Source organism: Hipposideros armiger, unplaced genomic scaffold (assembly GCF_001890085.2).
Source record: "Hipposideros armiger isolate ML-2016 unplaced genomic scaffold, ASM189008v1 scaffold_10, whole genome shotgun sequence".
Lineage (NCBI taxonomy): Eukaryota > Metazoa > Chordata > Mammalia > Chiroptera > Hipposideridae > Hipposideros > Hipposideros armiger.
Window position 1 is genome coordinate 3,339,388 of NW_017731360.1, and position 14,599 is coordinate 3,353,986.

Consider the following 14,599-nt stretch of genomic DNA (forward strand, 5'->3'; position numbering starts at 1 on the left):
TTCCTTATTTAAGCCAACTTAATTGGGGTTCTGTTATATGCAACTGAAGGTAATTGATAAAATACTTCACATGAATGCTGTGACGATGCAATAAGATAAACAGATACTGTACAAAGCACTTAGCCAAACATTTCAAAGTTCCCAAGCCCTTCCTTCCTTTTTCCAGTTCACTTCCATTAACAACCCATAGGCCTTTTCCAAGAAACCGACTCGGATCTCTCACTGCCTCCTTTAAGCAAGTTACTTGCCTTCAGTAGATGGGGAAGAGGGATGGAGGGCTCCCTAGAAAGGTCCCTCAGATTTCTGTCCCCAAAAGACAATGCCAAGAGGATAGTGGTGAAGCCACTGCAGTCCAGAGCAAGAGGACAACGTGTTCCCGCAGGGTGAGTCACACTGGCCTGAAAAACCTTGATATGGCATCCTGGGGAAGACAGTCATGGTTCTTAGGTGAAGGACTTCTAAAATGTAGCTCATCCCCGGCAAGTCCACTTTTCCAGCTCCTAAAGCACACAGGTACTTTACAGGAGAGCTTCTGTCATGCTCTGTGCCCCTTCTAGCATGCCAAGTCTCCTCAGCCTATAACCAGAGGAATAAATGTCTTGAAAGCTAGACACAAACAGCAAGAGCTACTTGCTACAATTCGATGCTACTTGCCATTCAAACAGTACAGGCAGCAGTCTGGATGGAAATGGCCCAGACTCAGAACTTGAAAACAGTCTTCTCTTTGTACTATAACCCTTTCCTTTAGCCCCCAAACCCTAACTGCCATGAGATTCCGGGGTCTGCTAAACCAAGAGATACCTAACAAATACCCACCCTCACTCTACTCCAAGCCACTTGCTAGATAAAAACGTGCTACAATATATGTTGCTGAATGACAGGGCAGAGGGAAGGCTGCTCAACCAATACTACAAAGGGGTATCCGGGATGCTAGACAACCCTAAACTCAATACCTCGAGCTCCAGGACCAGACAAATCAGGCCTTGGGCTCCCATCATCTTTTTTTCTCAAGTAGCAACCAACAGACAAATCCTGAGACCTTTTTTAACATCAATCGTTAATAAAACTGAAATTTATGGCAAGAGAAAAAAAGTGCCATAATGGTCATCCTCCCGCTTGCTCTGCTAACTACTTCTGCTTCGCTAAGGGTCATACATTTATTTGAAGTATTGTTTCAACTGGGAAAAATCTCCCCCATGTTCCAATTTGCATTTCAAGTTCAACCAAGCCCACTCACCCTTGCTTCTAAATAGAAAGGATCATGGAGTCTGGCTGGCTGGCTCCCATGGGAATTTGGCAGGTGGTAGCCACAGGTTAGCTCTGCAATTGGAAAAGTCACAACACTTGGCCTCCAGGGGAATGCTAGGGTCCACTTACATACATACTAGCTGCCACTGAAAATTTCTCACTGGGCCCTGTGCCAGAATCCTCCTCTGAGCCATCTTCCCACAGAACAGCAATACTCTAGCAGTAGCAGGGAGGAATGCCAGAATTTACATGCTTGACAACTGTACATCAGCTTAAGGTACAAAAACCACAGAACTTCCAAGTTGGGGTGAGAGTGGGAAATGGTGGTGCTCTGGTTAAGATTCTGCTTACCTGAAGATTCAGAAATGCTGAGTCCATCCTGTGCACTCAATATCACGTTTTGATTCCCTGCCCCCAATCCCCTATATGCATAAACCAGATTTCTAGCTCATTTCAATTCTATTCAGAAATACATGCTATGGCCCTAAGATGACAAAAATGGATAGAATGTAGTTTCTGCTCCCAGGAGCTCACAGTCTCTGGGGGGGGAAACAAGTCATGAAAATAAATAGAGCAAGCTGCTAAGTGCTATCGAGTGCACTGGAACACCATCTATGACACTGGTTAGGAACAAAAATAGGTTTGTTTATTTTATTCTTTTACAAGTATCTCCTGAGGACAGGAGGAAGCTGGAGGTGGTGGTGGCGGTTGTGGTGAACAACTTCGAAGTCCTAGTCTTAACCTTATTCAATTAGGTTTTCCAATGCTCATATTGAAGAAACACTGGAGAATGACCATAAAGTTATAAAATCCAAGAGAAGATGGGGTGGAGAATGATGAACTGAGTAGAAAATAAAAATACCCCTTCCTCACCACCGCAGTTCCTGGTGTTAATCACATCCTTCTTGGATCCTATCCCACTCACTTGATTTTTCTTCCACCTCATTAAATCAGTCAAAAATATACAAGGTATCTACTAGTGATTTGACATTCATTTTTAGGTTCTGCTTCCTCTCCTCATCCCTTAAGTTGTTTCCTAGCTGTACATAATGTGTCTCTCACTCTACTTTTTCTAAACCATCTCATTCACTTCTATGGCTTTAACTATCATCTATATGAATATGAATCCCATTATCTAGAATTGCAGTTTTGTAGTCTTCCCTGAGCACCAAAACATAAGTGTTTACTGGAAACCTTAACCTCATTGCCCCATGGGAACCTCAAAACTCAGTCTATACAAGCAAGGCTAATTGTCTTTCTTCACAAAATTCACCAGCTTCCTTCTACAGTCTCCCCTACCCCGTCTTGGTTAAAGGAATGTCCCAATATACTCACTTGCTCCAGCAGATACCTGGGCATCAGCCCCTACCCTTCTCTTCCCCGTCCATTATCCATTCAGTCCTATTAATTCTATCTCCTGAGTGTTTCTCAAATCTGCCCTTTCTTCTCTATCGTCATTGCCTTATAGCTTTGTTCCAGTCCCTCATTATCTTTCTCCTGTAACAAGGGACCATTTGGCTACTCATACCCCCCACCAAACTTTAAGCACCTTAAGGAGAGAGCCAGTTTTCCTCATTTTTGAATTGTGCCCCCTCCCCCCCAATACTGCTGGACACAATACTTTACGTGTTTGTGGAAGAATAAATGGAGGCCCTGTCAAGTATGATTACATACAATCTGCAGTTTCAACACTCTGGAATTTGTTTTAGCCGCTTTCCTCCTTTAGAAGTGATGGTTCTGCTCTTGTAGCGATCTATTATTCTAAGCTAAAATTTATCAGAGATATAATTAATCTAACAGTTTGCTTTGCTAATAGGAAAAAAGAGAGAGAGAGAAGAGAGAGAGACCGCACTTTAGAAATAGAAGCCACTGTTGTCTTTATAAAACAGAATTGTGCTGCTGCTGTTGCTTACTTTTGAAGGAACTGTACATTACAGCTGCTGGGATAATTTTACAATAGACTGGACAAGGTACAGCTCAAAGCAGGACACGAACACAAGTCTCAGGGAAACAAATGCAAACAAGTACACAGCTGTGGGGCTCCAGGGACGTTTCCCTATCCATGCTGGACTTGAGAGGGAGAAAAAGTTTAAAAACTAAAGTAATACCCAGAGTCGTCACACATGCCCACCAGATGGCTGCTAAGTGCCAACGTCACACACCAATCAGGTTGGACTGTGCGCAGAGGAAAGTCATTTCATTTTTCCTTATTGCTACTACACCAGGGGGCTTGGTGCATTCGACACATTGTCTTTACTTGCACAATCCTTGGAGAGTTCATTTTCCTTTTTAAAGAAGAAAATCTGCCTTCCCCACCTGATTTTTTTTTTGTTTTTTGTTTGAGTCATTCCCTCCACTCCCTTTCTTGGGCTCCCAAACAGCAGCCAGAGGTTCTAAGTCAGTAGGAGAAGAGTAAGAGGACAGCACCAACCTAGCCTCTCCCTCCCTGCTCAGGGAGAAGGCAAGTCCTAATAAATGGGGGGAAAGAGAAAACCAGAGCATCCCCTCTCCCCAGTCTGCTTAGAAATCCAAAGAGAAAACAGTGCGCCCTGCATATCCCTGCCATGATCAGACTTTAAAGAAGGCATCCCAGCTACCATCCTGGATTGGCCTAGACCCGGTAAATATAAATAGAAATAGTTTCCCCTGATGTAGTTTCCAAAACTGCATTTTGGCTAGTTTGAGATGACTTTTTACCCTGAAGGGGAAGAAACTTCCATCTTTCTTTGTTACACATGACGCCAGGTCTAAAACACTGTCCTATCAGCCTTGTAGATATTCCTTGGGCCAGCCAAGAAGTCAGTGTCCCCTTGAGTGCTGCCTATTTTGAGTGCTAGTCTCATTTACAGAATTCTAGACAAGAAAAAGAAAACTCCAAGAACACTGTTGCTTAGGCAAAGGGCAGCTATCCTGTAAGTAGAAACCAGGAGCTTTGTAGGGCCGTTTCACACCTTTAGGTACTTCCTCAGCATTATTCTATTCTAAGGCGAAGTTTCCAGCAACAGGGGCCCCAGGCTTACCCCCAGAGGCCAGCAGTAGCACCTCAGCCCCCAATGGGTCAGGAAGGACTGGAAAAATGAGCAGTGCTCTCCTTTCCCACTTTTCATCCAAATTTTCTCCATTCTCTTCCCATCATTCTCTTCTTCCCCCATGTCTATCCCCTAACACTCCAACCCTGGATACTCAAATAGCTCAACCCTAACAGATCCTCCGAAAAGAGAAGACCCAGGTAGAGAGAAATGGAACCAGATCTAGAAAAAGCAATGACAGAAACCAACTCCAAGGAGTGGACAGGTGTGAAAGTTGCCAGAAGCCCCCTGATTTCATGCCATTTGGTTAGGCCTGCTGCTCTGCCCTCGTGTCAACTTGAGGGCAGTCCAGCCCAAAGAGGACATCGCTGGGCTTGGGGAACAGACTCTTGGGTCTTCTGCAGCCAAGGAGTGAGGCCTGATTTTGCTACCTAACAGTGGGATCATTGTAGCCATGCAGAGAATTCATCATCACATAGGCAGATAGGCAGGCAGATCAGCCAGCAAGCTGAATGAACAGAAAAAAAAAAAAGGAAGACAGAAGAGGGAAAGCAAGGCAAGCGAGTAGAACAAAGGGAACAAGAGGCCTGTCTAAGAGGGTGAGGCTGGGGTCATCCCAGAGCTTCCTCAGAGCTTAAGTGAGAAGCACCACGGAAACCAAATTCAAGAAAGCCAAAGCTTGTTGCCAACACCAGCTCCCATCCTGCATGCACCATCTTTAAAACAAGAATCATCCTCAAGTTTAGGGTATTTTTCAAGTCTCAAAGATTAAAAAAAAAAAAAAAAATCAGAGCAAGAAGTCATTTTCTTGCCATCGCCCAAGCTGCTTCTCCTGCTTTTCTTTCTTGAATGGCATGTGTAGTGCCTATGGGCTCAAAAATGCATTTCAAGCCCCAGCTCCAAACCCAACTGGAGAGAGTGAGGCAAAAAGAAAAAGGAGAACACAAACTTGCTGCCGAGAGGAGGTGGCTACCACCAGCTCCCTATGGATATTTGCAAATGCTGGTGAATGAGTGGACCCTCCAGGAATAGTGCCCTGATCCCAGCCCCAAAATGCACCCAAGAAGAGAACATGCAGAGCCCACTGTCCCAAGAGAGCTCTCCTCCCCTAGGGGTGGCTGCACACGAAGTAGACAGTATTATGAAGGTGATGGACAGGGCAGACGGAGTGTTGGCATCACTCTCTTTAGGCACTTGTGTAAGGAATGTAGGCTCTCCAGTGAGCTGCCTCCTCCCAGGGCCCTCCATTCTGTTCTTCAGCTGGGCTGTGCCCATGGGGCAGCCAGGCTGTAGCCAGTAGGAAAAGAAGTAAAGGAGGAGTTTCTCAACAGTTCTGATGCCTTCCTCCATAATCAATGTTTGTGCTACGTTTTGTGAAGTCGCTGAACAAAGTAGCCAACCAGAACAGAACCTGGGAGAGACTGTTTTGCATAGCAAATCTGGATCTGTACAAGGGCTGCTGGGGAGGGGAAATGGTACCTCTCACTGCACAGGCCTGGGTTCAAACCGGCCTTCCAACAGCTGGCTACCAAGCCTGAGCTAGGTCTAAAGTGTCATGGTTTCATCACCAGATTGGGGCAAAACCCAAGCCCAGGCTCCTCAAAAAGAGGCATTTCCACGCTGAAGCTGTAAGTTCCCAGCCCAGGCAGTGGGAAAGGAGAAAATGAACAGTCAAGCAAAGAGGGGCCCTTGCCTCAAGGCCAGCAGGTACCAAGTTACAACCCCCTACTTTACCAGTTCTATAAGACAGCCAAAACCCATCTCTCTCCAGGGGGAGACACACACACGCGCGCGCGCGCGCACACTCACACACACACACACATATACACCCATGCCACCCACTCACATGCCCTAGTGGGAAACCAGGAAAAATTCATTTGTGTAAACAGAAGCAATAGGGAGCAGCAAAATCCCCCAGCCTGTTCACAGGACACGCTGGAATCTGGGATGAGCCAAAGTGTCAGAGGACAGTCCAGAGGAAGGGAAGACGCACTTGCAGGAGAATGCAGGGCAGTGCAGAGGGAGCCTGTAGCAAGAAAAAGGTATTTTCTGCACAGAGGAAGTGATGGAGCCCGAGCCCCACCTTGGGGAGATAACCACCCCTTACCGAGGCCAAAGAACAAGTCAAGGTACATAGTTCCTTCTAATGGCTCAATGTTTCTGGGATGTAAACTCATTGGGCATGGGAGGGGTTCCAGATTTTGGCAATAGACTCAAGTTATGATATAAAAATAACATTTAGTTTTTGCTCTTTTTCCTTATTTTAGACCTAAGGATCGTTTGTTATAAGACACCCCAGTTAAGAAATAGTGAAACATAAGAGACTTGACCATCAAGGGAAAAAAGAAGCCAAGAGTGAGAAAGGCTATGAAAGTAACTCCAGACTCAGGCAGGTGGGGAGGTGGAGGGTACAGGGCTGACAGGAGGCATAAGTGGAAAGGCCAGGGGCCAGTCATCTCAGCAGCTCCGAGACTTGTCAGGTCTGAAAGTGCAAATGTCAATGGATTTTAACCATCTTGAGGTTGTAATCTTTTTAAAAGCTCAATGAATATGGAAGTAAATTCCTTCAAATGCAAAATAGCTGGCGCTCTGGCTGGAGGCTTGTTGGGTTAGGGGTATTTCTTCCCCACCTACCTCCTCTCCCACCCCACCCCATCCCCCCCAAAGAAAGGTACAAAAGGTTGCAGTTCTGCAGCATTACCGTTACAGGGAAGGCACTGGTTACCCACCAGCGGGTGGAAGGAAGACAGGGTCGTGTCACTTCAGAGCTAAGTGCCATAGTGCCTTAAGTCTTATTAGGGGCTGGATGTCTGTCAGGGAGGAGGTGTAAGGTAGGGTAGAAAGGGTGGAGAGAGAGCAATAAAGGGAAGGAGAGGGGTGGGGGTAGCAGCAGGGGAGGAGGAGCAACCAAAACCATTAGATTAAAAATCTTCCTACAAACTGGATTCTCAACCCATTAAAACATCTTGTATCCTAAAATATTGATCTGGGCCTGGTTTCGTTTTTCTTCTTAAACAAATCTAGACCTTTTCTGATTAAGGCTCCTAAAAAATCCTTCCCTCCTCCCACCCACTTTCTCAAGCCCCTCACTTTCCCATCTAAAGTATCAAACCCAAACCTACCAGCTTTTGTCCGAAGGGCTGCAGAGCCGACCTTACCAAGCTGTCAGGCATGAGTCTTTAGCACTGTGAGTCACGTGAGACACCTGTGTGTATGGTGGGCACCAGTGCTGCCCCTCTTGGTCCAGTGGGGTCAGGGCCATGTGACAAGATGGGGTGAGGGGTGGGGGGCATGAGGTGGATATCAGAGGTTTCTGGCTGGTGGTCTGGCTTACTGGCCCTGTTCCCCACACCTCTGCCCTCTCTGTAGAAGGAAACAAGGCCTTCTGTCCTCCTCCCTACCCCACCTCCCTCCTCCCTGATGCCTCTGGATTTGGGCGGCACAGCTCTTGGGGCTTGGAAAACTTTCTTCTATCCAGTGAGGTAACAGCGTTCTGCCTTCAAGCGAAGTACATGGTGCGCAGAGTATCCTGGTGAACCTGCACGGCTTTGGCCAGGGCCTGGGGGTCCCGCCCATTGCTCTGCCCCGATATGTGGCTCCCCTCTCCACTGAAAAGGAAAAATGAAAGACGTCCTTCCTGGTGAACTGAACTACTGCTAATTCCTTCCCCCATCCCTAGGGTGCCAATTCCCACCCCAACTTAAGCAGAAAAAAAAAACCAGATTTGGGCAGATGAATCCAGGGACACCAAATTGAACAATACCCATTTCCTTCCACCCAAGGAAAGTTAGGTCTGTACCAGAGGCTGAAACAAAAAAGAAGCCAGCCTGATCTCGGGCCTCACCTGTCATGCTCCTTGTCCACTAGGTGGTATCGTGCCCGGAAGGCCACCAGGCGGGCATAGTAGGCAGGTGCTGGGATAGAGACGGAGCGTGTGCATCGTACATAAGTGTGGCATAGCTGGTACGTCAAGATCTGGAGCTCATCTGCTGTGAAACGGTTGTCATCCCAAAGGACATAGTAATGGGATGGTCGGCTGGTGCCCTGGGAAGATAGGAAGGTGAGGGACCCCAGGTTGGGCAGAGGGGATGGCTGATGATAAGGAACAGGATCGCTGTTAAAAGTATGACTAAGTTGAAAGACCCACCCATGAACAGGCAAACACACAGTCACCTATGTCATAAAGCACCCTTCTTATGGGCAACCTGCCTAAGGTGTTCAAAGTACACTTCTGTGTAAGTACACTGAGGGCTACTGATTGAGACAATAATCCTGATGTGAATGCCACTCGATGACTGATAAATTCTAGAGGCAGTGATAAAAATCAACTAAGTTTTGGCCCATTGGAAACCCCAGGACATAGCCCAGCTACCTGGATGCCTGCGTGGCTGCACAGATAGAAGTCAAACTCAAATGGGTGGGTGATGTTGGTGTCCACAGTGGTCCCAGCTGGGATGTTACCACTCTTTCCAATCTGTATAGAGACAAAGACAACCAAGATCCCAAAACCTGCCTGGCCCTAACTAGGGCCCCGCCTCCATTCTACTCTGACTCCACCAGGATCCCAAGAGTAAAGCAGAAGGTGCTGTGCCCAGAGGACACTAGGTCTTGAAGTAATGGGCTTGTGAAGTCACACAAACCTGTGTTTAGGTGCTGGTTTCACCGTTTATTAGTTATATGATCTTAGCAAGTCATTTAACCTTTCTGAGGTTAAACTGGAGATAATGATAGTACCTACCTCACAGGGCTGCTGTGAGGAAGACGCCTTGTACAGTGTCTGGCACATAGTAGAAGTTCAATAAATGGTAGTTCCCTTTCCCTTCTCTGGGAGCTGGTCTATATATGGGGTCTATAGGCCAGGGAGCTAGGAGGAGGGAGAGGAAGTATAAGGGAAGGAGGGGAGAAGGGGGGAACACAGGGAAGGAGGTGGTAGAGGAAGGACTGCAGGAGCTAAGGGGAAGAAAGGGGCCAGAAAGGATGAACAGGCCAAGGACTAAATCCCCAGATAGTAGCTCAAGGGCTTCTTTCATATTAAGAGAAGGGAGACAGGATGAGGGTATGGGCGGTTTCCGCACTCCCTCACTCACTCGTTCATTCTTGTCCGCACAAAAAAGGCGGGTGTGATGGCGTTTCTGCACCACAATATAAGTAATCCCAGGCTGGTAGTCCTTTTCCAGTTTGATGCAGGCATCACGAATGGCCAACAGCTCATAGTGGAGGATCTAGGCACAGGGTGAGGAGAGAGACAAAGAGACACACAGCTCCTCTTGAGTTCACATATCTCTCTGAATATCATAAGTTGCCACTTATAATAGGGCTTCTTGCTCAGTCTCCCTTTATAAGCTGACACCCAACCATTAGAGCTGATGGGCTCTTCCTGCCAAAATCAATCTTACATGCAGTTCACCTGATACGTTCCTATAAAACCTTGGCCACCAGGCTTGGCATCAGCAGAAAGCACTCACCTGGTTCCTGGGCATAAAGAGATCCCAAATCAAGACACAGAACCAAAGTTCACAGAGAAATCACTAAAATCACAATGCCCAAAATAAGGTCAACTACAGGGTCAGGAGGAAGATGGGCATTCCCCTGTAAGCTCCAAGAGCAGACAAGGTTGGAACCATCAGACAAGGGCAGGCACATAGTTCAGGGATGGGTGCAGAGGAAGTAGATGAATTCAGTCCTACAAAAAATCAGGATTCTAAGAAAATGGAACAGCTAAAGAAAAAGCCACAGGTAAATAACCATAGGAAACAGTTGCCTTGTGGCCTTGGATATCAGATATAGGGGGTCAAAACTGTATGGTAGAAGTGGATAGGATTTGAAATCAATTAGAACTAGAGTTAAACCCAAGTTTTATCTAGTTGTAGTCCCTTGAGCAAATTATTTAAACTCTGTTAAGTCTCATTTTCTCCACATCTACTAAAGTTACTAATAAGAGCAGCCTTCACAAAGCTGTTGTGAAGACTAAACAGGTAATTAAATAAAAGCATAGAAAACCTAGTAGGAGCTTAATAAAATGCTGATTGCTTTGCTAAGCAGTTCGAATTTTAACCCAAGGCTGTATGAAGCCACTAGACATTTCTGAACAGAGAAATGATACAACAAATTTATCCAGTATTTTAGGAAACACTGGATGCCTTGGAGGAAATTGAGCATAATGGTTAACAGCATGGACTTTGGAAGCAGACCAATTTATCTGAATCCAAGTTCCATCACTTATTAGCTTAAGTGACATTGAAGAAATCATTTAACATTCATTCCAAGCTTCAGTTTCCTCATCTGTCAAATGGAATAATTATTATTTCGTAGGGCTACTGTAAGCATTAAATAGAACTCATATGAAGCGCTTAACACAGTTGATGGCACATAAAAGATACCCAATAAATGGTAGTTATATTACTATTAAATGGTAGTCAAGGAGACCAGTTCAGCATACTAGTCTAAACAACAGAATATGAAGTCTTAAATAAAAAAATATATATGAAGGCTTGGCAGGCAGAAAGACTAGGAGGAACATTATAAAGAAAGGTCAATAGCAGTGGCTCTCAGAGTGTGGCCTCCATACAAGCAGCATCACCTGGGAACTTGTCAGAACTACAAATTCTAGGGCCCCATCCTGGACTCACTGAATTAGAAATTCTAAGGGTAGAGCCCACCAGACAATTTTTTTTTTTGGTAATTGGATGATTTATTTGACTACTCCATCCTTAAAGTTCCTCCCTTGGCTTCTAGAACACGACTTTCTTGGTTCTCCTGACTTACGTTTCACACCTTCCCATCATTCTTTTTAAGACCTTCTCTTCCTCTGACTTGTATTTTCTCCCACCAGACTGTTTTAACAAGCCCTCTCTATGACCTGGATGCATACTAAAGTTTGAGAACCACTGGTCTAAAGATTCAGTCTTCGACATGAACCATTAGTAAACAGGCACCGAGGGTCTTCTGTTCCAAGAAGCAAGGTCTGTAAATGCTTGTACATGCCACTTTTCAGTTGTGTTCTCTACTCCTGAGCCTATTCCATTTAGCAAAGTTCCAAAGTAGCACCTTCAAGTGTCAATAGTTTAGAAAAGGTCGCGGTACTCTCTGCTATCATTAGACCCTCAGACCTTAACATAAAGGTTTTTCCCCACCTACTGTGGGCCCTACCTGGGGGAGCTGGCCTTCAGGAACCCCATCTCGGTAGAAGATGATGCGGGTGGGCTTGAAGCGGGTGGACTTGTAGAACTGGATGAGCAGCTCACGCACCATGTAGGATAAGTCTTCAATGATCTCCTGCCGAGGTCGCTGCACCCGCACGGTAGCACAGTAACGGCTGGGATGGGCATCCATACTGCCTACCACCTGATAATCAAAGAAGCAGGCTCAGGCCCCAGAAGCTGCACGCTCCTAACACGGCCAGGCTGTAGGTTTGGGGAAAGGCTTCTCAGCAAGAACACTACACTATCGAAATGAATAGGGTTTTGGATTCGATGAGCCCTGGTTTCAATCTCTGTTCTATCACACATGCAGAAGTTACTTAATCCATCTGATTTTTTTCCTCCTCTCAAATGGAGATAAGAGTAAGAATACCATCTGCTTGCAGCACTGTTACAGTATATATAAAGCACCTTGCATGGGGCCAAGCCCACAGTAGGTACTTGATAAGTTTGATTTCCCCACCCTTTGCAGGGGCGCATGTGAAGGTTGGGCATTACCAGCTTATCGAGCGACCTCATCCAACCACAAGTTTGTCCTTTTGTTCATTCAAGCACTAACCTACCCAGGAACCAAGGTGAAGAGTGTTCTTCCAGGTGGTGGGATTAACATCCTATTCAAAGGGGACAGTGGCCAGAGCCTAGGATGGACGACCACAAGGAAAATAGGGATTATATAGGGTTTCCCTGCATTTACTGAATAAGCCCAGTCTGCCTAGAGAAATGTGAGGGTTGAGGAAAGAGAAGTGGGCAAGAAGACCTGATTCCTCTAGCAATTCAGAAGCCCCTAGAGGACAGGGAGCAGAGAACTCAGTAGAGGAATTAGAGAGACAACTAATCTACTAGGTGGCTGGGGGTAGGGAAGGGGAAGAGGATTTCAGAGAAGAGATATGGTTACTGCCATATACCAAAAGTGAGCATGGGGAAAAAGAGATAAACTCAAACACGGAGCAGGAGTGATAGAGGCTGTACCAAGTCTCTGGCCACAGCCTACACTCTCACTGAAAAAAAAAAAAAAAAGACACCATAGTTTTACGAAGATACCAAGAGTGTTAATGGGGATGATTAGCTGAAAGGAGATCTTATGAAGGGTCAAGTGCCAGAGCTAAGGGAAGGAAATCATGTGTAGTCTTGGGAACTCAGAGCTAAAGGAGAACCTTATAAGGAAGTTGTAGAGGATCACTCACTGCGGTGATAGAAGGCTTCTTCCCATCGCCTGCTGGGGGGTGTGTAACATCTGCTCCCAGGAATATCACTGGCTGTTGAAAGACTGCAGAGCTGAACAATAAGAAGAAAACAATGGTGGAGAGTTGGGTCTTCTCTTCCTGGCACCATGTAGCACCCACTTGGGTCCTCTCCCTCGTGTCTGATTCACTCTGTCTGGCCAGGGTCCTATCTTTTCAGCAATCCCCAGAATGGTACCTTGCGTGACAAGGGAAAGTGGGTAATAGAGTTCATACCGCTGGTGTGGGACTAGGATGTTGTTAATGCCACCAAGTTTGACATTGATCTTCAGGCAGAGGTTGGACAGAGTCTGAGGTGAAGTCTTGACCACGTTCTTCACTTGCACGCACTGTGTAGCCATTCCTAAGAGGGTATCTCCAACACGTTTCACCTCAGCTATGAGCAGGGAGAAAACTGATTAGTGCATCACAAATACTTACCGAATGCCTCCTAGATACCAGGCAGTCTATGGGGTGCTAGGGACCACAGTGGTGACCAGGAAAACATAGAGTCCCTAACTTTTATATTGCTTATTATCGACTAATTTGAAAAATTATGAAAAGTATAACAAAGATAAATGTTGCCAACAGAAAACGTCACAGAGCTATGAGAGTATATAATAGGGGGGTAATAGCCAGAAAAGAACTGAGTAAGTACTGAATGAACTGAAATCTAAAGGGAAAAAAAGGACTTAGAAGAGAGGGGGGCAGTTTGGGAGACAGCATTCCAGGCAGAGGACACAGCATGCAAAATGCACTCTGATAAAAGATAGACAGCATTGTATGTTTGAGAAACTAAAAGGCCAAAGTAACTACAAAGAAGAGCAAAGGAACCATGGTGTGAGAGAAAGAATGTGGTCATTAGGCCGACTTAGGAAAGAAATAAGGGTAGCTTCTATTAACACACTTAGGACGGGGCATTTAAATATATAGACGCAAATCTGTGTCACCGGTCCACAATGTGTTAAGAAGGCAGTTCTTGAAATGGAGAGAAACAAATTGATTCAAGAGGTATTTAAGAGACACAGAGACACATATGTACTTACAGACATATGTAAGTAAGAAGAAAGAATTTTTATGGGTAATATCTGTGTTTTTAGCTTTTGTAATATTGGGCTGTCGGAAAAGTCATGCATTTTTGCAACAAAAACATTAAAAAAAAATATGTCATGACTTTTCCAACAACCCAACAGAATAAATAGATCTTTTTGAGACATTTTGAGTTTGAAGTGCTTTTTGGTCATCCCAGTGAGGGTCTTAACTAGGCATCTGGGTACAGGTGGAAACTAAATAGTCCAAAACAGAGATGCAAAATTTATGAGATATTTAGGTACAGGGAGTAAGTGAAGGCATGATCCTGATGGGGTTACCGAGGAGGAGAACAGGGTGAAAAAAGAAGAGCTTACATCTGAATCCTGAGGTTCTCCCAATGTTTGCAGAATAGGAAGATGAGTCTGCAAAAGACTTTTCTCCTGAAAAGGAGAAAAATCCAGAGAACTAGGAAGAATATTAAGACAGCCATATCATGAATATCAAGGAAAGAGAGAGAGTTTGAAGCAGAACCAAGTGTTCAACAAAGTCAAATGCTGCTAAGAGATCAGGTAAAATGAGGATCAGAAACATCCTTTCGATTTAGTAAAATCAAGGCAAAAAAATAATGTATAGAAGCAAAAGCTCTTTTGGTGATATAAAATACCAAAGCGGAGATGTAGGATCAATGTAGGGTTTGGCATGTTTTCAATGGGAGAGACTTGAGTATGTTTAAAAACATAAAGGGGGGCCAGCCAAGTGGCGCGATGGTTAAGAACTGGTTTGGGACGCCAGAGGGCCCCGGTTTGGATCCCACATATGAGGGCCAGTGACACTGCCCTCCACAGCTAAGATGCTGAACAACAGCTCAACC

The 14,599-nt window shown here is 45.4% G+C and overlaps 1 protein-coding gene across 3 annotated transcripts in view; it reads right to left on the reverse strand.

Annotated features, from left to right (window-relative positions):
- Positions 1 to 1,872: 1,872 nt before the first annotated feature.
- Positions 1,873 to 14,599, reverse strand: part of AGO1 (argonaute RISC component 1) — a 42,984-nt gene continuing 30,257 nt past the window's right edge. For 2 of the 3 annotated variants that reach the window (XM_019658679.1, XM_019658670.1), the window contains exons 13-19: positions 12,934 to 13,093; positions 12,661 to 12,751; positions 11,427 to 11,621; positions 9,365 to 9,499; positions 8,650 to 8,751; positions 8,122 to 8,321; positions 1,873 to 7,885 (exon numbers count right to left, since the gene is read on the reverse strand). In XM_019658679.1, coding sequence (XP_019514224.1) covers positions 7,777 to 7,885; positions 8,122 to 8,321; positions 8,650 to 8,751; positions 9,365 to 9,499; positions 11,427 to 11,621; positions 12,661 to 12,751; positions 12,934 to 13,093 — 992 coding nt within the window. In that variant the 3' untranslated portion in view covers positions 1,873 to 7,776. Of the gene's footprint in view, positions 7,886 to 8,121; positions 8,322 to 8,649; positions 8,752 to 9,040; positions 9,142 to 9,364; positions 9,500 to 11,426; positions 11,622 to 12,660; positions 12,752 to 12,933; positions 13,094 to 14,599 lie in introns of those variants that run through there. The other variant, XM_019658682.1, reaches the window with a different exon arrangement.